Below are 24,662 nucleotides of genomic sequence, written 5' to 3' on the forward strand. Positions count from 1 at the left end.
CGATTCGATTCAGTTTTTTTTAAGAAACCGACTCACTTAATAACCGACTTTAACAACAGTGTTGAGGGGTACCGGTACCCTCACTTTGCTCAGGTGACGTATTCCATCATTCATCCCTCTCTTTTTAGTTATTTCAATTTCTGCCCCACCGGTTTATCCATTAGTTTATAGGCAAACCGACTAGAGGTTCTAGTATCTATGAAGCGCTTGTACTTATATTGTGTTCGGGTTTGCTCTCTTTCTCCTCTCTTGCTGGTTAAGGATTCGTTGGGAGTTGTGTTTTAGTGAAAATCCATTGTTCTTTTGGGTGCGATAGCATTTTGACACAATGATTGCCGGCTTTGAGGTCAGTAAATTATTATGGGGTAATCGGTTTCTGAGTTGAATATGGTGTTTTTTGCCATTTTTATCAATGGGTAGTATTCTTTTTTTATTCTTTTTGTTTATTGTGTTTGAAACTCTTTTAGATTTTTTTCCACACCTTTTGATGGTCTGTTTCAAGGCAAAAAATTTCAATTTGTGTCTTTGAATCATGTTGGGGTTCAACCATTTTGTTGAAAATGGTGTTTTTATTCTTCCTTAAATTGCCAGATTTATGCTGTTTTTCCTCTCCCCTCAGTTTATGGGAAACTTGGTTTGGTGGGGATTTGATGTTTATTGTTTCTTGAAAGAAAACAAGTAAATGAGTAGACCTTGTCTTCGTGGGACTTGTTGGGTTATTGCAGTCTCTTGGTTCTTTTTTTTTTTATTTGTTATTGATATCTTTAAGACTATAACAGAGCCCTGAATTTTGCCGCTTGGAGCAAGTTAAACCATTTAGTTTTTAACATTTTTGGTAGTTCAATATGATTCTTCTTTTAGTTTATGTTTTTCCTAAATTGTATTCATTATGATTTTGGGGCAGTGGTTGTTAATGTTAAATTATTCTTCCAAAGAAACGAAAATATGTGGATTTTGTAATTGTTGTGATGTAACTCTTGTCTGAGAAGGCCTTTAGAGATAGTGGTGTATTGTGCCGGTTGGTTGCATGATTCTTCCTTCTATTTACTCTTGTCACTGTGTTTGGTGAAATAGGGTTCGTTGATGTGCGGAGGTTTGAGGTAGAAGATAAAATGGCATCGGTAACTCACCACGCACAGGTATATTTCTGTTAATTTAGGTGGTAGTTTAGAGGATGAAAAGGAATTTAGGCCCTTTCTTTGTTAACATTGTTCGCAGGTCCTAGTGAAATATGGTTGTTGGTGCTATATCATCATGTTAATTGATATTTATCCATCCCATAATGTGCATGATTTTTGCAATGAATTGTTATGTATGACATAAAGCTGTATCAAGTACAGCCCTTTGCTAATAGAAAGAAACTTTAGATAAGTTCTAAACCAATCTTCTAATTTTGCTGGCCTCAAGGTGTCTAGTTTCTAGGTTGGTTGATTTGTAACTCATTAGCATTTAGCTCTTAAATTGTGTGCTCCTTCTACATTAATTGATGTCACACACATTTCTTTCCAGCATGTCCGTAAAGGAAGATTCATGTGTATTTGTTGATTGTATTGCAGCATTCTTTTTCAACCAGTGCTCCTAGAGCATTATTGCCATGTGTCAAAGTGGTCAAAGTAAAATCTTCTGTAGCCCTTCGCATGGTTAGTAGAATTGAAAAAAGCAACCCATCAAAGCATCGTTTACATCTCAGGTGAAGGGTTATTAACTTATTACACCATCAATTTTTTCTTTTCATAAAGAAAATAAAAGCAGTCTGTTAGTCATGTTTGAGTAGCTTTATTGTTTTCTTTTTCTTGTTGGAAATGATATATGTTTTTTTCTTTCCTTGGAGCTTTCAATGTATTTACTTCTATTTGAGTATTTACTATCCTCTTTAGGAATTTTTGTTGCACAAGTAGGTCATGTTAGATTTCCTTGAGTTTTCTTGTAGTTGGAGGATGGCATGCTGGTTTTCTGTGCGTGCTTCTGCCCTGTACCTTTTAGTTAACTCTCTCTCTCTCTCTCCAAAAGATCAGTATGATATGGTTAGACAGCCCCTACCAGTTCTAAGCCGGTGGAATACATGTGAATAGAAGAATTACATATCATTGTGTCTGGAATGCAATCACCCATCATCACACCTACCTATTGAAGACCTTGTTCCATTATCTGGATAGTTTCCATGAGAAGTTTACAGCACATCATCTAGAAAATGAAGAAAGAGGCTAAAACTGCTTTAATGAATACAGGCCTTCTAGCCATGGGGTAACAGTTTCCTGTTCCAATATTCCAAATTTTTTTGCATCTTCACTAACAATCAATCCTAGATCTTGGATTTAATGCACCAGTAAAGGTCAGAATCACCAAATATTTGAAGGGTAGTTTATCTTTGTTCCGGTGGAAACAATCTCTAACATGTTCAGCGATTTTGCATCTTCACTAACAATCGATCACAGATCTTGGATTTGAGTCTGCGAGTAAAGATCAGAATCACCAAATATTTGAAGGTGGGTTTTCTTGGTACCATTGGGAATGATATCTGACGTGTTCAAGCTGCTGGTTGGGAAAGTTAAAGTCAATGAAGGTGGATTTTCTTTGCTTGCTTGCTGTCCTATAGCCCTCTCAAACTTGGAGAATAGTCCAAGAAGTCTCAACCAATTGCTTCTTATAATGAAAAATGATGCATCATTCAGTAAAAATTTATGACTCCATTTAAAATATATCAATTGTTGTTGGTTGTTTTCCTCAAGGTTGTAAGTATCGTACCGTAACCCGTATCGGTCCGGCCCAACGTATCGTATTGTATCATAAAAAAACGTAAATTTGTAATAAAAAATAATAAAAATCATGAAAAATTAGGAAAAATTAGCAAAAAATCTAAAAAATCATAACACATGAAACAATAATGAAGTGCACAAAATATAACCATAAAATCACATATGAAGCATTTATGAAATAAGATTAAGTAAACATAGATGTAATAAGAACACAAGAACAACAATTTATTTGTGTAATAAGATTAAGTAAACATAGGTATGTTCTTAAACATTAAACAACCACGCATCTAATCACTACAAATACAATTGGTGACTGTCCTTTGAACAAAATAATGATACATTCAAAACCTAAAAGTTTTCATAACTCATTACAAAAGTTAAAGTTATATTTTTCAGTTACAGAATGCCATGCTAAGGGGAAAGGCATATAAGCTAGAGTTCAGAAACATATAATAAAAATCATCTTAAGTATCAAACTTCATCTCAATGATTTCCTTCATTTATTGCATCGTTCGATGGCTTAAGATAATGATAGGTCATCTTCATCTTCTAAATCAGGTACCACCTCTGGCAATTTCTCTCCGGCAAATGCTTCATGTACTTGTGCCTTTTTTTATCATCTTTTATAAGACTAGTAAAAAGCTCAACACAAATATTAGTAGGAATGTGATGTATACATATTTTCATGGTGGAGTTGTTATGCCCCACAACATGACATTTAAATCTATACAGTTCTCCATGCATTACAAAACCAAAAAAATTATACTTCACTATTCCTTTCAAACATATATCCAAATCAATTGATGTACAATATTTCAGGATACTTTGAGAGGCATCTTCCAAGACGTCCACCCTTCATCGACCTCCTAGAGCACAAAATAATAAATTTAATCACTACAGAGATGTAAAACAATGCTCAATAATACACTTAGGGACAAATTTTGAGTTCCAAGGGCATAAAAAATAGGATTAAGGGTAAAAAAATAAAAAGTAGAGTAATATCTTCTAAAAACATAAAAAATAAACTAGCTTACCCTCTCAACTTCAATCATACACATGAAACAAAAAACAATTTTTTTACCTTAATCCACTTTCTTTAGCGGAAAAATAGTGAAAATGCACTCTTACTTGAGAAAATCGCAAAATCCCTCTTCCTAGCACACGGATCGGCCCCAAAATCGCTCTTACGGTTCCTAGGGTACGTGAGTTCCCCTCTAATGACCTCTACACAAATGAGAGAGGCGGACCTCAAAAGGTATTTAAAACCCAAAAGTCAAAAAGTTTCGGCCCCTTTTAAAGTGCACCAATACCATATCATACGATGCACCCTTTATCGTATGATACATGTCGATACATGGATGTATCGTATGATACACCCGATATGAGTATGATGCACACTCGTATCATATCAGGAACCTCAATTATTACGATACGTATCATACGATACAATATGATACTTACAACACTGGTTTTCCTCTTGAGTCCTGACCTCCCAACATTCCCGTTTGTTTTTTCCCATATTTTTAGTTTCAACTTTTTTTTAATACTTTGGAATTTTAGGCATGTTGCAAGGTTGTGGAGTCAGATGAATTCTTCTTCTTTATCTTTTTCATCATCAGTTCAATGACATTGGTTGATGGTGCTCATTTACATCATTTCCTTTTGCTTCATACAAAGTAGTTGCTTGGATTTTTGATGTGATACTTTCATCAGCATTCTCTTTTGTCATGCATCTAAACAAGCAACTTATCTTGGAATGGGATAAGGCCTACAGCCATCTAAGACAACTAACAGTATGGCAGCAGAGAATGGAACAACCAGTTAACGACCTATCTAGAGTTGATCTATAGCATTTTCACTTATTAGTTGCTTTCTACTTCCTTGACCCATTTAAATCAAGCTTTGGTTGGAGGATGCAAAGTCGTCCTTGCAGTAGGTTTCCACTTGTGGAGAACAATGCTGTTTCTTGTGCACATCAGCATTTAAAGAACTGAAGCTGCTTTTAGTTAAACCACACATGATGCATGCCTCCTTACCAACATGATATTTGCAGTCTTTTCATCATCAATGAAGGAATAAATCTTTAATATTATTTATAGGTATCTATTATCATTTGGTATATTTTCTTTTTCCTACTTTGCCCCAATCTATTTTTTTGCAATACCATAAACACTCCCACTGTTGAGTGTACCATGCTGGTTGGTATATCATAATCATTCACACTTTGGTTGAGACTCATGTGATGGGACCATCCAGCCTAGACAGTTCCATGTCAAATTCACACTGAAATGGTGCCAGTTGAAAAGCAACATAGGGAGAGATTAAATTGAATCTAAACCTAACAGATCTCTTTATGTTGGGGTGCCTTTCCTCTGATTTTCAGACTTGGCACAGCTGGAAACCAGCAAAGGGGCATTCTGTGAAAATGGCAATAGCCATCATTGCAACTATCTTTGGGCCTTGCTGGGGCCAAAAATTGGTAGGGTAACTACTTTCTCATAGGTAATCATGGGAACAGTAGAAAATGGAAACTAAAGAGGAAAAAAATATACTATTCATGCTTCTGAAAAAAATGAAAGCTGAAAATGAAAAAAATTGTAAATCCTTTTCTGGTATGAAGGCATAATGATTTTTGCCCTATTCTTGGCTGATAATCCATGGCGAAAGGCATTCTACATTATATATATATGTATTTAATGAAAGGTAAACTTTATTACAAGCTAAACAGGAAAACAGTGGTTGTGACAAGGCATCACCCCAAACAAAGACACTGAAAGTTTTAGGACTATACACTCCCTGTTCTGTTAACATCCACCAACTGCATATGAAGACCCGGCCATTTGGGATTCAAGCTGGCCTCTAAGTATGCTTGGATCCTAGATAGGACACTCCAATTGTTGCTGTTAAAAGCAAAAAAAACAAAAGATGCCTATTTCTTTCTAGCCAAACTTGGTGCCATGCATGGATCAACCAACTTCTCCACATAAAAACCATTAAGCTGAAGGGCTTCACCTCTGGCCAAAATCAGCTCCCTAATAGATGGTGTGCTATGGCACATAGGTGTGGGTGGGGATAAGGGTGCAGATGTGGCAATACTGCACTTTAAAAAAACTTGTAATTTTTAACAGTTAACTTTTAAGTTAACACTACATGTATGTGTGTGCATTTATGTATTTATTATATAATATAGATAAAACTGGACATGGTTAGGGTTAACTGAATCTAGTTTTGGACAGAAATAGACCTCAATGTGGTTGACTTCACCTGACACAAAGGAAGCCGTGTCATAGTGTCGCGCACCCACATGGGTGTGATGTGGGTGTGTCGCGGCTGCGGTGCCCTGTTAGAAGAGTCCGTGTTACATAGGTGGTGTGCATCCCCAATCTGCCTGTAAGTCTCCCCAGGCCTGAGAACATAGAGATTTAAAATACTCACAGCTCTGAAAAAAGGTGGTATAAACTTTCTGCCTCCATCATTCACATGAGACACCGATTGGCCAAGTGAATCCCTTTGGATTTAAGGAAATCTTGAGTACGTAATATATCCAACAATATTAGGCACACTATAATCAATGCATGAGTCCGAAAACCCTTTCCCCCACACGCTGTTTGCAGTTAGCAGCTTAACCAAGGGGTCTCCCAGACTATGGTAATATGACTTCACGAAAAAGTCCCATCTGACGAATTCCTCCACCACAACCTGCCTTATTGCTAAGTGTAAACTTAACTTTGTCATGAGTTCACTCCATTCAACCAGCATCTCTTTTGTAACATTACATCTCAAAATCACATGTATTCTTTGCAACCGACATTGAACAACTGGGCATTCCTTGTATTTGGCCATAATATAGAGGTGGGTAAAGCAGTATTTATGATAGATTAGGTTTTAGAATGATGATCCAAAGTTGGAGACCTTTGTTGTTCGCATTTTTCAACCAAAATTGTATTGCAAGTTGATGTCATTGTTTCAAGTAGCTATGAAAGCAATTATCACAAAGGCAAAGAGGACAGTTTTATCTTATCAACTTAAAATGTTTTGATATATTAGATGAATGTGTTCACGAAGATCATAGCATGTTGAATAAATAAAATGTTCCATGGATTGATAGGGAAGGAACAAGAGTGGTCAATGATGAAAAGAACTGGTATGTTGGTTATGTTCTTGAGGAGCATGAGACGTATGAAGAAGAAGGAGATGATTGAATTAAAGTGAGAGAGCATCACATTTTATTTGAAAATTTAGATTGTAAAGCTTAAATATTTTGACTTATATTTTAGATTTTTTTTATTTGGTTATGGTAATGCATTCACTTTATGTGCTCGACTTGGCTAATTTGCATTTTCTATTAGTCATGAATCTCATTATTAAGTGATTATATTATTGAGTGTATAACATTTTATGTGATTGATCGTTGCCTTTTGCTATTGTGGTTTTACTTTATACTATTGCAATATAGAATTATTATTATTTGTGGATACTGCCTCTGCTGCTATTGTTAACATATAACATACTATATATGATGAAATGTTAGAAATTATGGAGTAAATTGCAATTCTTATGCATTTATTTAATTTCATTCACAATCACCATATTAATTATTATTTATTTTTTTAGTTTACATGATAGGTTATAATACGATACTACTTTTCAAAATACAAGTTATCATGTGCACTTTACAATACTGGTGTTGGTGCCATCCAGGAAATGCTGACATCAGCATTGCTAAAATCGTTATTTAGACCCTGTTGTTTACAATTGACCATCAATTTCATTCAACTCGCACCTAGAAAAGGAAAGATTTATAATTTTGTCTTTATTTTGTTCAATTATTGCAAGTCTATCAATGTACACTTCTCTTTGATTAGACTTTCAAAACATATTTACAGTCTTTGATTGGACTTATATAAATAGATCTGAGTCATTGATCAATTTTGAGTGCATGTATCGCCTCTAAATGCCACATTCATTTTCATTGATCGAGGTGTAATGAGATGTGCAAAAATAAGAAATGGTTCAATAATGAACCAAGTAACACAAGCACTTAACGTGCAAATCACATAAAACCCACAATGGAACGAAAGCCGAAAGGCAAAAGAATATTATTCAAGAAGAAATAGAGGAGAGAACTCCTTACAAATGAGAGAGGGGGAGACCCCTATTTATACAAGAGAGAAGGCATAAAAGGGGGGGCCATTGGGGCTCCTCTTAGTGAACGTTGGGGAGCCTCAACGGTCATAAATATGACCGTTGGGGACCCCAACATCTCACTAAGTGGGGCCCCCAATGGTCCCAAAAGAAAGAAAAAAAAAAGAGAAAGAAAAAAGGAAAAAAGAAAAAAACTAAGATCCTAAAAAAATACATATGAAAAGACCAAAATACCCCTACCAGGTATTTTGGTATAAATACACATAATAGTATATATATACATATACATATATATATATATTTTAACACCCCTCCTCAAACTTTACAGGGAAAAGATCGAAAGTTTGCTAAGAAGAAACATAAAATGAGGAGTTGGAAGAGCTTTGGTGAAGAAGTTGGCTAGTTGATATTCTGATGTAACATAAGGTAATGTAATAGTCCCTCTGAGGTATTCATCTCGAACATAGTGACAGTCGATTTCAATATGCTTGGTGCGCTCATGGAATGTATGATTGCTTGCAATGTAGATCACACTTTTGTTGTCACAACACATCTTGGAAGGAGTTGAAATGACAATCCCCATATCACAAAAGAGACTTTTAAGCCAAACAATTTTCATAGTTGTAGTCGCCATGGCATGATATTCAGCTTCTGTTGATGACAATGATACCTTTTGATGCATCTTGCACCTCCATGAAATAAGTGAATCACCTAAGAAAATGCAAAAACCAGTAGTTGAGATACGATCATTGGGATTACCTCCCCAATCTGCATCAGTTAAATCAAAAGAAGAAGAGGAGGATAAAAAAAGGCCTTTTGACATGCTATTCTTGATATATCGCACAATTCTCATGACAGCTGACATATGAACTGTCGTAGGGTCATGCTGAAACTGTCTTATTGAATGAACTGCATGCGTGATATCTGGTTGGGTGATAGATAAATAAGTAAGTAATCCAATTAATTGACGATAAGGAGTATGATCATCAAGTAGAACACCATCTTCATGCCTTAATTTGCCATTTATAACTTCAGGAGTCTTTATTTTCTTATCATCTGAAATCCCGGACTTGGTACAAATATCTGCTACCAGCTTCTTTTGAGATAGAATATATCCTCGCTGTGAATAGGCCACCTCAATACCTAGAAAATACCTCAGAAAACCCAGGTCAGACATATCAAAAGTTTTCTTTAACATAGATTTAATGACGTCTACTCCCTCTTTGTCACTTCCAGTGATGATCGTATCATCAACATAAAGAAGTAGAATTACAATAGAATCACCTGTTTTCTTAACAAAGAGAACAATGTCAGTATAACATGAAACAAAACCCAAATTAATCAATACATTACTAAACCTGTCATACCGAGCCTTGGGAGCTTGTTTAAGACCATACAAAGCTTTGTTTAGTTTCAAAACCTTTCCATTTAAACTCATATCAGGAGGAAGATCCATATAAACCTCTTCACTAAGATCTCCATTCAAAAAGGCATTTTTAACATCAAGTTGATAAATATGTCTTTTTTTGACAGAAGCAATCACAATAAGAGTTCAGACACTTGCCATTCGAGCAACTGGGGCGAATGTCTCATCATAATCTATCACATATTCTTGAGCATATCCTTTAGCTACCAATCTAGCTTTATATCTTTCTAACGATCCATCACTTTTTGTTTTTACCTTAAAGACCCATCTACATCCTATGGGTTTTTTTCCCTGAGGAGGATCTACTACTTTTCAGTTTTGGGCTTTCATAAGAGCATTTAGTTCATGTTCCATTGCTTCATTCCAATATACATATTGTTTAGCATCATTATAGTGAGATGGTTCATAAAATGAGTGAATGACTAATAAACAAGTTCTAAAATGTGGTGAATCTGGAGACATGTTATAAAGCTTTTCAAAAAGAGAGACATTGTTTAGAGATGACGACGAAATTCTATTAATAAGGTATGTTGAAGTTAAAGCGCCTTCAGCCCAGAAAGACTTTGGAATATTTTTTGAAATCAGAAGAGTTCTAGTTGTTTCCATAATGTGCTTATGTTTTTTCTCTACAAGACCATTTTGTTGCGGTGTATTAGGACAAGATCTTTGGTGACAAATGCCACTTTGTCTTAAGTAAGTTTGAAATTCATTTGACATATACTCTCCTCCAGAATTTGATCTTAAAATAGACAAAGTACTTAGAAATTGATTTTTGATAATTGCATGCAAATCTTTAAAGGTGAAAAACACATCAAATTTTCTACTTAGAAAGAAAATCCATGTGTACCTAGTGAAATCATCCACAAAGATTACATAATATAAGAAACCTCCCTTAGACATAATAGGAGAAGGACCCCAAACATCAGAATGGACAAATTTAAATGGTCGAGTAGAGACAAAGCTTCTTTTAGGAAAATGAGTGGCTTTCAATTTACCAAAGATGCAATCTTTACCAGACATAACTTTTTCATTACAAGATTTTCCCAAAAAAGAGAAAAGAGACATCTTTGAAAAATTTGGATGGCCAAGTCTCTTCTGTCACACATCTATACTTTTATCATTTACAAAACTACAAAATGACTTGGAGGGAAGAGACAAAAAATTCATAAAATACAAATCGCCCCTCCTATGGCCTTGCCCAATCAGCTTCCCTGACTGGAGATTCTGCACGGAGCAATCCTTAGGTGAGAAAGAGACTTGGCATCCAAGATCGGTAATTTGAGAGACCGAAAATAAGTTTAAATTGATTTTTGGAACCACCCTTACTTTTGGAACGAATTTTTTTTGAGGGTGTTTTGAATCAAGTGTTCCAATAATTTAAATTTTCAAAGAAGTCCTATCTGCCGTTGAAACATAAGATGTTATGTGGGTGAAATGCACATTAGAAAGGATATGTTTATGAGATGTCATGTGAAAAGAAGCATCAAAGTCTAAAATCCACATACCTGGAGGAGATAAAGAGGCCGCGATAGCGGCACCTGAAGTAGAGGAATTTTTAAGAAGATGTTGGAGTGCCTTCGAAATTTGATTTAGTGTGTCTTTAATGTCTCCTCCATTGTTGTTGACTTCACTTTGAACATTCTCACCAACTGCGGCCACTTTCCCTTTGAGCTTAGGACATACCGGTTTGATGTGACCAGTTCATTACAATAATGACAAATAACACCATTTCTAAAGCTATTATTTTTAGCGAAATGAGGAGGCCTATAAGGCTTAACATTGGATCCCGACCTAGTAAGAACCAAAATTTCATCATTTTTATGAGTCATGCCAAGACGAGTTTCCTCTTGACATACTTCGGCAAGGGCATTTTCAATAGGTAAGGCCTTGCTTCTATGAAGAAGGGATGCCCTTGTTCAAATTCTGACCTAAGACCGTGGAGAAATTAAAATAAATGTTCTTTCTCAACTTGTTCTCTTCTTAACTCAACATCTTTCGAAGCTACCCACTTGGGCTCAAGTAGATCAAGCTCATCCCAAAGAGGGGATAAAGCACTAAAGTAATCCCGGACACTCATGTCCCCTTGTTTAGTAGACCGAATTTTTTCTTGACAAAAAAATTGTCTAGTTAAATCTTTTTGGGTATACATCCCCATAAGAAAGAACCAAGCTTCATTGGCTCTTCTAAACTTAGCAATGTTGGCACAAATTTTTATGTCAACATTGTTCATGAACCATGCCAAAATTTTGGCGTGATTACTCTCCCAATCTTCTACCTTAGATTGATGATCATTTATTGCCTTAATGCGATCTTCTCCATCAAGAGCCTTTTTCGACACCACCTTCAATCTTGGTGAGCTTCAATGTTGGCTCAAGAGACGTCCCTATCACGAATCCCAATAGCTTTTTGCCGCGAAGGTGATTCTCCGTGGCCGATGCCCACATCAAATAATTTGATCCATTGAGCTTGAAAGAGAGTTCAACTTTGTGTCGTGCTCCATGATGACAAAGAGAGGTAGAAATGAAAAAAGAACAAAGAAAAATACCTTCAAGACAACAAGTAATTCAACCTTGCTCTGATACCATGTGATGAGATGTGCGGAAATAAGAAATGGTTTAATAATGAACCAAGTAACACAAGCACTTAATGTGCAAATCACATAAAACCCACAATGGAACGAAAGCGGAAAGGCAAAAGAATATTATTCAAGAAGAAATAGAGGAGAGAACTCCTTACAAATGAGAGAGGGGGAGACCCCTATTTATACAAGAGAGAAGGCATAAAGGGGGGCCCATTGGGGCTCCCCTTAGTGAACGTTGGGGAGCCCCAACGTCTCACTAAGTGGGGCCCCAATGGTCCCCAAAGAAAGAAAAATTAAAAAAATAAAAAAGAGAAAAATAAAAAAAGGAAAAAATAAAAAAGGAAAAACTAAGATCCTAAAAAAATACATATGAAAAGACCAAAATACCCCTATCATGTATTTTGGTATAAATACACAGAATATATATATATATATATATACATATATATATACATGTGTGTGTATATATATGTATATATTTTAACACGAGGTGCACTTGCTGTTGTGATTAGATCCATTATTCTCGAGTTGGAAAATCAGATTTAACACCTTTTGGACACTCAGAAGCAGTGAAGCATATATTGAGATTTATCCAATACTATTATTGAGGTAGTGCGGAGGAAACTAAAAATCCTTTGATTATGCAATTGGTAAAGGAGACCAGACATGAGATGATATGTCTTGTCTTGGAAAGGAATTTCATGTGATGGAGAAACAAAAACATAGTAGTAAGCTCAAGTACAAAAGTTGTGTATAGACAGAATGACATGGATACATGATGTCCTCAGCTCATCAAATGATGGCAAGTTGATTATATATTGTGAAGTTCAATAAAATGACATTCAATCTAATACATCAAAAAGACAAATACATATGAATCAACCAGTAAATAATGTGTGAAGGAGAGGTAGATATATGTGGGATATAGCTATCTATATCGTATTGTGGATACTTCAGTGAAAAAATAATTTCTGGTTGAACCAAACAGTAGTCTGATAGAACTGAAAGGGGTAAAAAATAGGAGCAGGCACTTTTTCCGATATCGCAGAAGATAAAGAAGTGGAAGCCTAATTTGTTAGCACAAAAAATTGGGTTTCTGATACATTCATGAAAGACACAAAGGCTCACCTTTAGATTCTGAAGGGTAAGAAGTCCATGATCAGAAGACATCCACAGCGTAGGGGTGGCTATTAGGAAAAGAAGGGGCAGTTTCTTAATTTTATATATGTCAAGGATAGCTTAGTAGTTGGACTTCCAGGCATGAGATCAAAGATAGTGTTGCAATATTTACTTTCTCTATTGGGGCATGTTTCCTAACTTCCTATGTCGCATGGGCACGGGTATGTCTATGAAGGGTACAACACGGTAATTTCAAAAAATGAGGGTACAGGGACATGGCTATATATATATATATATATATATAAAGTTTGGGTCTAGAATCTAGATCAAGTGTGGATCTATATTAGGGTCCACACTTAATTCAGACCCACTTTGTTAATAAAAAGATGGGTGGGTTTCAGCTGAGAGGGCACGAAAGACCCCTTTCCCGGCTCTCTCTTTCTCTCCCTCTCAGTTTGGATCTAGATCAAGTATGGATCCTAGATCCACACTCAATCCAGACCCACCTCAAGTATGGATCCTAGATCCATACTTGATCTAGACCCACCTTTTATAATAAAAAGGTGGGGTGGGTTTCGGTCTACAGGGCACGAAACCGCCCTTCTCTCTCTCTCTCTTGAACAGATTGAAAGAAGGAGAAGAAGAGGAGGAGGAGGAAAGGTCCAACCCTAAGGGGTATGACCTCTCTCTCTTTCTTTTTTTTTTATCTTCTTTATCCTCCTCTTCCTCTTTCTTCTTCTTTATCCTCCTCTTCCTCTTTCTTCTTCTTCTTCCTCCCCGCCTTTCATCGGAGGTCAAAAAAAAAAGAAGGGTTGGGTCAGGGTTGGACCTGACCCGATCCAGACCAGCACGTACCCGTGTTGTGTCTGGTACCTGCACCATTGTTGACACGAGTACAGTTACTTGGTAGCTGTGTCTATGTGACATGGCTAGGTGTGGGTGCGGATGCAGATGCGGATATGAGTGTGAAGGGTGTGAATATATATATATATATATGTGTGTGTGTGTGTGTGTGTGTGTGTGTGTGTGTGTGTGTGTGTGTGTGTGTGTGTGTGTGTGTGTGTGTGTGTGTGTGCTTTTGTTCTGTGATATAGATAAAACTAGACTTAGTTAGGGTTAGCCAAATCCACTTTTGGAAAGAAGTGGACCTCAGTGTGGTTGACTTCACCTAACACAAAGGAAGCCGTGTCCAAGTGTCTCATCTGCCTCGGTGCGGGTGTGACACAGGTGTGTTTCCCTGTTAGAAGTGTCCATGTTACATAGCTACATTCTGTTTTTATGCTGCTATTGGTTTCTTGTAAAATGTTTTGTACTTCAGGGTACTTTGGTCATGTTATAAAACTCTAATCCATATATATTATCATTAAAGAGAACCCATCCCATTAGGAGGAAAAGGTGGGGGCTGCCACTGGGATTTCTTCCCAAAACTCTCTATCTCTCCTCTAATACTTTTTGGAGAGCCTGCCGAAAAACTCAACCCCAGTCCATCCTTGCCTTGAAATTATCAAACTCGGTCTAAGAGCTTATGCAAAAAAAAAAAACTTGTTGAGAAGGGAAATTGGGTCTAAGCCTGTCTCAGTCTGCCGGACCCAATTCAATTGGATACCCAGGCAGCACAAGCTGGCTCACTCTGTTATCTCTTTTGAAAAACAAAAAGCTTTCTGTCTATCAATCATGATGCCTCCAACACAGGAATGTCAACTCTGCCCCAAGATTTAGCCTAAACACTCTAATTTATGAGACAGGATGAAGGGTTGGTCATATCATGCTCTTAAAATGATGGTGGTTACATTTTGAACCCAATTTTTCCAACTTCTAGCTGCAAAGAGAAGGTAAGTACAGAAGGAAAATAGAAGACAAAAAAGGGAACACAGTAAAGAAAGGAGGGGAAATAGGGAGAAAAAGTGAGAGTAGCTATGAGGCCCTTCTCCCTTTTCATATTGCTAACTTTTGACTTACAAGAATGGCCCTCTTAAATGACCTCCATATACACAGGATAAAAAAAGTAAAAAAAGTAAAAACAGGTCAATTACAGAGACACTAACTTGGACACCAAACTGGACCTTCTTCAATGTGTTCTCATGTCATGGATGAGCATAAACTTTCTCATTCAAGGCCAGCTACCTGATTCTCATGATTGGTCTTGCATGATATAAATGTGTACTTAACATATTTGCATATGCCACATTATGTCCGAAAAAAAAGGCAAGATTAGAAACTAATGAACCTAAAAGCTATGCCAGGTAAAAAGCTAGATGAGTAGGCATATTCACATAATATTGCAGTGGGACTACTACACACATGAATGCACTCCTTGGAAAATCCTCTTTTTCGGCCCTGTACTGCCACTGTAGTACTCATGCTCCCAGCTATTATATTACTAATAACTATTATTATGGGGTAAAATGGGAAAAAATAAGAGATCCTATAAGTTCCTTTGCTTGTACATGGCGTTGTACATGACATTGACTAGCATTTTGGTCACATGTAAATTGGTTTGATACATACAATTTTGTCATATGATTGGTGTTATAATGCCAATTTTGTAATATGATTGTTGTTATAATGAATGCTATTATCTTAGTGAGCTACAGCTACACTTATATGGCATGGAAAATCATTTATTTTTTATCAAAATTGTATTAGTGTGTGCCGCTTCTTTTGTAATTTAGATTTGGTCGAATATTCCTTTATCATTAAAATTCTCATGGGATATTCTTTTTTGTAAATGTGTGAATTTATGGGAGTCATTCTTGATGCATGAAACCATGCATCCCAGATGAATGTGCTTATCACAGTTGATGGTTGGCTGATTTTCAAAAGACCATGTAAGTTTACTGTGATTTTTTGCTTGCAGTCTAATGAAGTTGTTTTTCCTAATTGAAAAACTGCATTGATTTTATTCCTATATCTTAATTTATTTCCAGTGATTCTATTGTATTGCTTTTTGTTTTGCATTAGTGTTTCTACCAATAGTACTGATGCATAGTTCCTCTCTGCAGCATTGGAAACCGACCCATTTTATTGTCATCAAGGAAACCTTTCAAAGTATCATTATTTAAAGGCAACACTAGCAGTGATGAGTCAGAAATCAGAACTGATGATTCTAGATCCACCAGTTCTATTCAACTCTCTTATGTCAAACAACAAAATGAAGAGGCTATAGCTGGATCTCATGATAAACAGAAGATATTCTCAAAATGGTTGCTGATGTTGTGGTCAGCAACTCCTGTTGAGAAGGCAGATAGCATAATTGATGAAAGACCGCTGGAAAGTGAAACTCAGTGTGTTAAGCATGATAATCTTCAGAATGCAGCAGTGAATCTTCTGAATGCTATATGGAGGGGCTTCCTTGGACTGGATTTTGCTATAAAACTTCCGTTAGCAATGTTGTGAGTTTGACATTTTCCTCTTTGTTTTGTTTTTTTATGCCTGTTATGTTCTACTCTAACCCACCTCTAGGCTATTATAATGGCCTTGTTTTTCTGTAAGGGTGAGAAAAATGAAAAGTTTGGGTCGCTGATCTAACTTGAGATTTAAGGTGCAATTTTGGAGCCTATGTTGATAGTGACTTGTCCAGTTACAGCAACAGACCGAAGCTGCTTGTGTTAGGACTCACACACATGCCAACATACATGTGTGCACACATGCATTCAGGAAAGACCAGAATCGATCAGAAACTCTGTAGTGTGGTTTTAACTCAGAGTTACCGAAAGCTTCTTAGATAGGTGGGAAGCACACTTCCCAGAAACTCACTTCAGAAGCATGATACTCCTCCCTTCCGAAACTCCATGGGAATCTCGATTCTCCTGCGCTTCTCCTATGCTTACTTCACACATCGTCTATGCTTTCCTACATGCTTTTCTCAGGTTTCTTTTCATGTTTTCCATGTTCTTCCTCTCACGCTTCCAGTCACTTTCCATGTGCTTTCTCTAAATTGGTAACCATCATTGTTAGATTTTAACAAAAAATTAATTCTTACACAAAAAGATCATGAAATATAAGAATAGTCATTTTTATTTGCTTATTGATTCCTATTCAGTTTTCATATTTTTTCCTTTTCTATTCCTGTTTTGCTTTCAAATTGATACCTCGCTATTCACTTCCAGTAAATTTTAAAATGCCTTGCTTCTCGCATCTGCTTCCTGCATCGTTTCCTACTACTGCTTCCTAGTCTGGCAACCTTGGTTTAACCATATATTAGCCTTATTATACAATGAAAGCAACATTGACTATGGCACACCAAAAGTACCCAAGGACTTGCACAGTGCAATATAATTGGTTGTCTACATGAGTATCATGAACATGATGATGCAGAAAATGACCAAAATGATGACCTATTTGGACAAATTGTACCAAATTGTCTTTGGTGCAGATGAAAGTTAAGATGAGTGACTTCTGTTGAAGAAAAAAAACTTGAGTGATTGATGCACATGTTCTTTTGATGGTCCAAGTTTCTAGTTTGGACTTGAGTTTTTCTGGTATTTATAACTTGATCAGCATGGGTTAATAAATGCATGAAACCAGTTTACCTGATTCAGATCCTTTTGTATGCAGCCTTCCTTTCTATTTGGTCTTCAATGTTATATATGGAGCAGAAATCACAAGGGAGCTCACACCTCTATGGACATTAGGACCTGTCATTGTCTTTCTGTATGTTAAACTTGTGAAAGGAGTCTGGTCTCTCTATCTTTTTACCTTCAAGCAGGCAGTCTTACTAGTGAAGGGGGCACCTGGGTTCTCTCTGTGGCTGTACAACTATATAAATGAAGGAAAACTACAAGCTAAGATCAGGGCACTGTTTTGGCAACCTGTGGTTGATATAAAAAATCTAGATTACAAGGCATTACTGAAATCAAAATTGAAAGAATTGCAAGTATGGGTAGTGGAGAAATACCTGGATTTTATTGAGTCAATATGGCCTTACTATTGCAGAACAATCAGGTTTCTGAAAAGAGCCAATCTCATATGAATGGCCGGTTCTCTAGGATGTAAATCAAGAAAACCATAATTTACTTTGGTTTTATGCAGCAGTATTTGACTTATTGATGCTGTGTAAATGTCAGAGATGAGCACAAGATCTTCATGGGGAGCTAGGGAAGAAAATCTTGAGATATTTTTTTCTGGTGTAAGAAAATCTGCAATTTTTTCCTGGATGGAGTTTCATGTGAGAATTAAATCATGTTGGACCAGTTTTTTGCTCTTGAAGAGGGTTTAGGATTTGGCTTTGCCCAGATATTATCCGACTTGTAATCATTAGAAAATTTTCTTTTTCTTTTCCCTTCTATATTATTATTGCATTATCTATGTTTTCCTGTTATTGTTGATTTTCTTCTTTTTAATTCCATCTCCCATAACAGGCCACTTTGATTCTTTAACTCTTTTTATGCACAATCCCAATTCTTGGCAAACCTTACTGTCAAATTGATCAGGGAGAACCTAAGCTTGTGTATTGGTCTCACAAATTTAAGTTGCAAGCAATGAATCTGTGATGCTATGATGCAGAACACCTTGACTTCTACGAAGAGTTGGCTTCGCTTCAAGTTTTTATGTGCTTAAGCCAGAGGCATCAAATCTGGTTCTCGCTTTCTTTATGAGTTGAAACTTCAGATCCTTATTAATGGTGAAACCCAAATTTTGTATCCCTTTCTGTAAGTTTAAAGTTGGATGAGTTTGATGGGTATGTTTAATAGTCAATCCAAGACATGAAATCGCGAGGGTTTAAAGCAGTGTACTCTCAGTACACCTAGTCTGCTGCTCGTTTTTCTTCTTTTTTTTTTAAATTTCTTTTTGTAGATTTAGCATGGAGAAACCACCGTTGTGGTTTGGACTTACTGTTACGGGCCAATAGGTGTGATGTTGACTGTGGACTTAGTTGGTGTTTGTAGTGTAAAACTTCCAAATATTCTCCATCCCTCCTTCCTACGTGAGATAGTTTTCCATTGTCTTATACCTTGCAGCAAAAGAGGCATACCCTGAATATCGAACTCTTGACCTAATTTCAACTTGAAAGACTTGAGTCGACTCAAGGTGTGTGGAGCCCTTGTTGGCCAACTGCTTGTCATTCTTTACCAACAGAAACTAGAAAGATAAGGCATATTTGGTTCTTGAAACACAATGTATTATGTCAAAATCTTGTTTTGTACAACTGGAAGTTGCAAAAATACTGTCTGCTATTGAAAAATATTGGCTCAGTTGTGTTAAAACGATTTTGGTGGTGAAATTATGCCGAGAAACAATGGCTTTACTTTTGCATCATTTTATTTGATAATTGCAGACCTTGAAGAAGCCCCCCGTCATTTTTCTCTTTAACAAAGGTGGGTCTCACATTTCTGAATTTCTTGATATGGACTTATGTTTTTCTGGAAATTGGTAGACCTTGTGGGTTATATATAAAGTCAAATTACAGTTATATCCTTCATAATCAAGTAACAAGATATTTATACCCTTTATTGATTGGCTCTAATTTCAAAGGGCTGGTTACCCAATGGCCCAATACCCCAACTACTACAGGGAAATTCAGGGACCAATAGTTAAAACTGTCTAACGGGTCGGATTTATTTTTGGCAGGAAACTTTGAGACCCGTATAAGTTATTACTGGATTTGGGTTCATTTTTCAAACCTAACTAGGCTGGGGCTGGTATGATCATGTAAGAGCCATCGACCCGGTACCTCACCCAATGAAAGTGTATCTTGATTTTTCATATTTGGGTTGGATATCTGACCCAGAAACTCATAAATGCTTACATGTATCCTTAAAAAGAATATAAGATGAGAATCAGATCCAGCTCTTATCTGACAGCTAAAAGTCCTCCCCCCCCCCATAACACTCCTAAAAATGGCAGTGGGGTGGGGCGGGGCGGGGGACAAGGTCTCCACCCCCGCCCCGCCTCAAGATTAGAACCTCCATCCCCGCCTCCATCCCCGGTGGGGATGGATTTTAACCTCCACCCCCGCCTTCATCCCCGTTTCATGTCCTCCATCTCCAGTTCAAACGGGGATGAGGGGGGGAAAAGTGGCAGGGACGGGGTGGGGATCGGGGCGGGGCGGGGAAAAGGGTAGGTCCATCCCCGTCTCCATCCCCGAACGTGGATGGATTTTAACCTTTGTCCCCACCTCCATCCCCGTTTCATACCCTTCATCCCCGGTCCAAACGGGGCGAGGCGGGGCCCCGCTTTCCCCCGGTCCACTGCCATCCCTAAACACTCCTTATTTGTTGGTAACCTTAATTTTGGTGAAAAAAGATATAAAAGTATGAAAAAATCCAAACATCAAATCTTGATCCAACCTGTTGTTACATAATACCGGGTATGGGATTCTGAAAATTAAACCTGATCGGGTATGAGACATTGAGACATCTGATATCTGACTAAAAAGTAGCCGAACTGGCCTATATTATATGGTGAGATCTGGGAAATCTAAATGGGGCGTGCTCCAGACCCGTCCTATCAGAATAACCTCTCATTATATGACCCGATGATTTACACATAATCAAGGTGATATGATAAGAAAGCTCAATTTTTACATTTCAGTAAGAATAATTTAAAGCATAGATCAAACATTTCCCGGTTCAGGTTGCTCAGGTCAATGAGATCAGAAATCAAACGTTACTACCAGAGAATGTAGATATGGAGAACCGTGGATTTAGATGTCAGTCGTTTTTCCACCGAAACCCCTTTCAACGCATTGTTCCCGAACAGAAACTTAAGCTCATATAGGGATCGAGAATGGTAGATTGTTCGAGCAAATGATTGAATATGAGAGCTACGTAAAATTCTGCAGAGATTGTGGTTCCCCTTACCACTAAGATGCCACTTGCCCCAAGCGTCGAACGAAGAACAAGCAGCCATGGAGGATGGATGGACGGTAGTTCGAAGAGGATGGATGGATGGTAGTTCGAATGGCTAAAAGAAATCGTAAGCCAAAGATCAAGCAAGCCAAAGAACAAACTGCAAATCGATTCGAAGCTCTGAGCACTGAGGACAAGGAAGACAATATTCTGTGTGATAAGCACGGAACCACATCAGAAGCTATAACATTGAAATCCCTCCCTGATTTGAGAACTACAATGAGAGGATCGGAGAGAGAAACATATTCTGAGCTGATTTTGGACTTCATATAGTTTGTGAAGGACCCGTCCCCGGGTTTTGATCTTCTAACATTTTTCAACTATGTTACATCATTGTGGGTGCAACAACCACAGTTTGAAAAACCGAAAAGGCTTCCTACCACAGGGGTAGGATTGAAGAAGTGGAAGGGGGAGTGATCAGAGGTGGTTCTTGAAAGAAAATAGAATTGAGAATACAAAGAATAATATTGAATTATTGATCTTAACAAATAAGCAGGGTACAACCGTATATATATATATATATATATATATATATATATATATATATATATACTACACACAATCTAAAAGGAATAAAAGAATAAGAATGAAAGAATATATTACGTTTACAACCATCCTTCATTATCGCTATATCTTGATTATGGATAAGATCTAACTCATACCGTTTCCTTGAGTATCTATAATCCTTGATATCGAGAAAAGATTAACAGTAACCTTGGTTCGCGATAATAGGACTATTAGATAACAAAGTTATTGATAACTATTTTCATCGAATAAAGTGTAAAAGATATCGATAACCATGATTATCGATACCGTTTCCATTGTTATCGATAACCATGATTCCATAAAATGTACACGTCGTGTACATTTTATCAAGAATCTTTTACTCTCCCTCAAGTTGGAGTGTGCGGATTAAGAACACCCTAACTTGGTTTTGAGGTGAGTGAAATGATCGGTGCCAAGTGCTTTGGTGAAAAGGTCTGCACACTGGGAATGCCTGAGAATGAATCATGTTTGAATTAGACTACTTTGAATTTTCTCCCGCACGAGGTTGCAATCAATCTCGATATGTTTGGTATGATCGTGATAAACTGGATTGGTGGCAATGTGAAGTGTTGCTTGGTTATCACAATATAGCATTATGGATTGAGTGATCAATGCCGAAGTCCAACAACAGGTAGTTGATCCATGTGAGTTCACAACATGCTAGGGCCATAGATCGATATTCGGCTTCGGTCGATCATTGTGACACGGTAGACTACTTTTTAGTCTTCCAAGAAATAAGGTTGTCCTTAATTAAGATGCAATAATCGGATGTAGATCTACGAGTCATTGTACCATATGCCCAGTCTGAATCATAGTAGCCAACTATTTGAATCTTGCTGGTGGACGACATTAGGATTCTTTGTTCGGGGAAACTCTTATATATCGAAGGACCTACATGGCAGTGTCTATATGAGTCTGTCATGGCTGACTACTGAACTGACTTAGAATATTGACCGCAAAAACGATATCAGGTTAGGTTATAGTAAGATATAACAACCGACCCACTAGGTGCCTATACGACCCTGGATCCTCAAACAAAACTCCATCTTCATTACTGAGTTTGATATGCAGTTTCATGAGGAATTGACTTGGCTTGACTATAAGGAAACCCATGTCCTATAAAATATCAAGAGCATATTTTCTCTAAGATAAGAAAATACCATTTTTAGATCTAACAACTTTAATGTTGAAGAAATATTTTAAACGTCCAAGGTCCTTCAATTGAAATAGATGATTGATGTGAGATTTAAGTTGCTTGATGTATGTAATATCATCTCCTGCAATGATGATGTCATCCACATAAACTAGAACAAAAATGTGTCTTATCAGTAGCCTTTGAAAAAAAAGAATAATCTGCTTTACATTGGGCGGCAAATCCATAATCGACCAAATGTTGTTCTCTTTCAATGCCCTAATCTCTGAAGTCATAGCATCACACAAATACTAGTACTTCATGGCATGGAAAAAGTTTTGGGTTCTAAGTGTTGAGAAATGACATTTAAGAAAACACAGTGTCCTTTGAAAAAACAATCATAACTTATGACTTTGAATAACCCATGATTCGTGTTGTAGACATCATCTTGCGTGTCGATCGATTGGAGTATGGGAGTAATCGTATAACAACTGTAGTCTTTGAGATGCAATGGTGGTTGACGGGTTCTTTTGGATTTTTGAAGATAAACTTGAGTAGGTTCAATAGCTTTATGATTGAGAGATTCAAAGTTTGAATCAAAGTGACTGGGGTTAGAGATCTCATTGACTGGAATGCTACTGAATTCTTGAATCTCATAAGGTTGAGGCTCAAATATGAAAATGGGTAGGATACACCCCTGCTCCTCATCCGGAGTATTATGACCTTGAAAGGGTAACACATTTTCATAAAACTTTACATCCTGACTAACAAAAGTTTTTTTTATTTTGAGGTCATACACACGATAGCCTACTTGACCATAAAGATACCCTATGAAAATTCCTTTACAAGCACGATTATCAAACTTATGAGAGTGATGTATGTTGTGAGCATAACATAGACATCAGAAAACACAAAAGTGATCATAAATTGGGTTCTTTCCATGAAGTAACTCGTAAAGTGTTTTGCCCATTAACGGTTTGAAAGGAATAATGATATATGCAACTGTTAAAACACATTCTCCCCAAAACTTAATAGGTAAAAAGGCTTGAAATCTCAATGCTCTCATAATATTGAGAAAATTTCTATGATTGCACTCGACCACGTTGTTTTGTTGGGGGTCACAACACAACTATGTTGGTGTTCAACACCCATTTCTTTTAAAAAAATTTGCATGTCATTCGAGAAAAATTCAGTTCTATTGTTAAATCTGAGACTCAAAATCTTGCCATTGAATTGATTTTCAATAACTAAAAAAAAAATTTGATCAGGACTATGGTTTTTTATTTGTGCCACATAAAGTGAACCTATGTGATTATGGAATAATCATTCATTATGGTAAAAAAGTATTGTGCTCGAGACAAGGAGGTGGTTTGATATCTTTCTCATATGTCACAATGGATTAATTGAAAATGTTTTTACGAGAAAATCGACCTGCTAAAGAAATGAAGACGAATTTGCATAGCCATATGATAAATATCACAATGATTGTGAGGAATACAACCACGTAATTTATTATCATTTGTAAGAGTTTGTAATTTAGCATTTGAAAGATGCCCAAGTCTTAAGCACCAGATGTTAGAATCAAAGAAAGAACTACTCAAGAAAAAAATATCACCGATCTCAAAAATATAAATTCCACCATATCGCTTATCCACTTCAATCTTCCTCGGTTTTGGAAAACACAATGATCATGATAAAAGAAAATGTCACATTTTACATCTTGAATCAATTTACTCATGAATTTGAATTCTGAAACAAAAAAAACATGAGACAAAATTTTGATGCCAATCAAACACTACCCATGTGAGTCACATATGTATAAGATTCGTTTGGCAATCCAACAGAGTATAATGAAAAAAGTAAAACTATAGAAGAGAACACCCTAAAGCCGAATGAATATAAGTTTGGCAAAAAAACTCTCTTGGCAAGTGACGTAAATGTTAGTTTTGCACGTTAATTAATTTATTTTTTTGTTAGATTTAGAATACAATATCTAAAATGCCAACTCATTTTCATTTAAGCCTGTCATATTGACTTTCAATTTTTGATCCATTTTTTTTATGCTGATGGGTTTTACATGTGAAACAGATATTAATTGGATCTAATA

At 36.7% G+C, this 24,662-nt stretch overlaps 1 protein-coding gene across 1 annotated transcript; it reads left to right on the plus strand.

Moving 5' to 3' along the window:
- The first annotated feature begins 194 nt into the window (after positions 1–194).
- On the plus strand, positions 195–18,332 carry LOC149834026 (uncharacterized). Its single transcript, XM_090009932.1, has 5 exons — positions 195–346; positions 1,075–1,139; positions 1,557–1,690; positions 16,030–16,419; positions 17,585–18,332. Exons 2-5 carry the CDS (start codon positions 1,113–1,115, stop codon positions 17,997–17,999), a joined length of 966 nt encoding a protein of 321 aa, XP_089866058.1. The 5' UTR covers positions 195–346; positions 1,075–1,112; the 3' UTR covers positions 18,000–18,332.
- Positions 18,333–24,662: the final 6,330 nt, after the last annotated feature.

This window comes from Nuphar pumila, chromosome 6 (assembly GCF_984573655.1).
Source record: "Nuphar pumila chromosome 6, dmNupPumi1.hap1.1, whole genome shotgun sequence".
In the NCBI taxonomy this organism is placed as follows: Eukaryota; Viridiplantae; Streptophyta; class Magnoliopsida; order Nymphaeales; family Nymphaeaceae; genus Nuphar; species Nuphar pumila.

Excerpts from the sequence above, each read along its gene's own strand:
- LOC149834026 (XM_090009932.1), top strand. The coding sequence starts at position 1,113 with ATGGCATCGGTAACTCACCACGCACAG. Across the intron at positions 1,140-1,556 it reads CGGTAACTCACCACGCACAG|CATTCTTTTTCAACCAGTGC; the intron begins GTATATTTCTGT and ends ATTGTATTGCAG. Across the intron at positions 1,691-16,029 it reads AAGCATCGTTTACATCTCAG|CATTGGAAACCGACCCATTT; the intron begins GTGAAGGGTTAT and ends TCCTCTCTGCAG.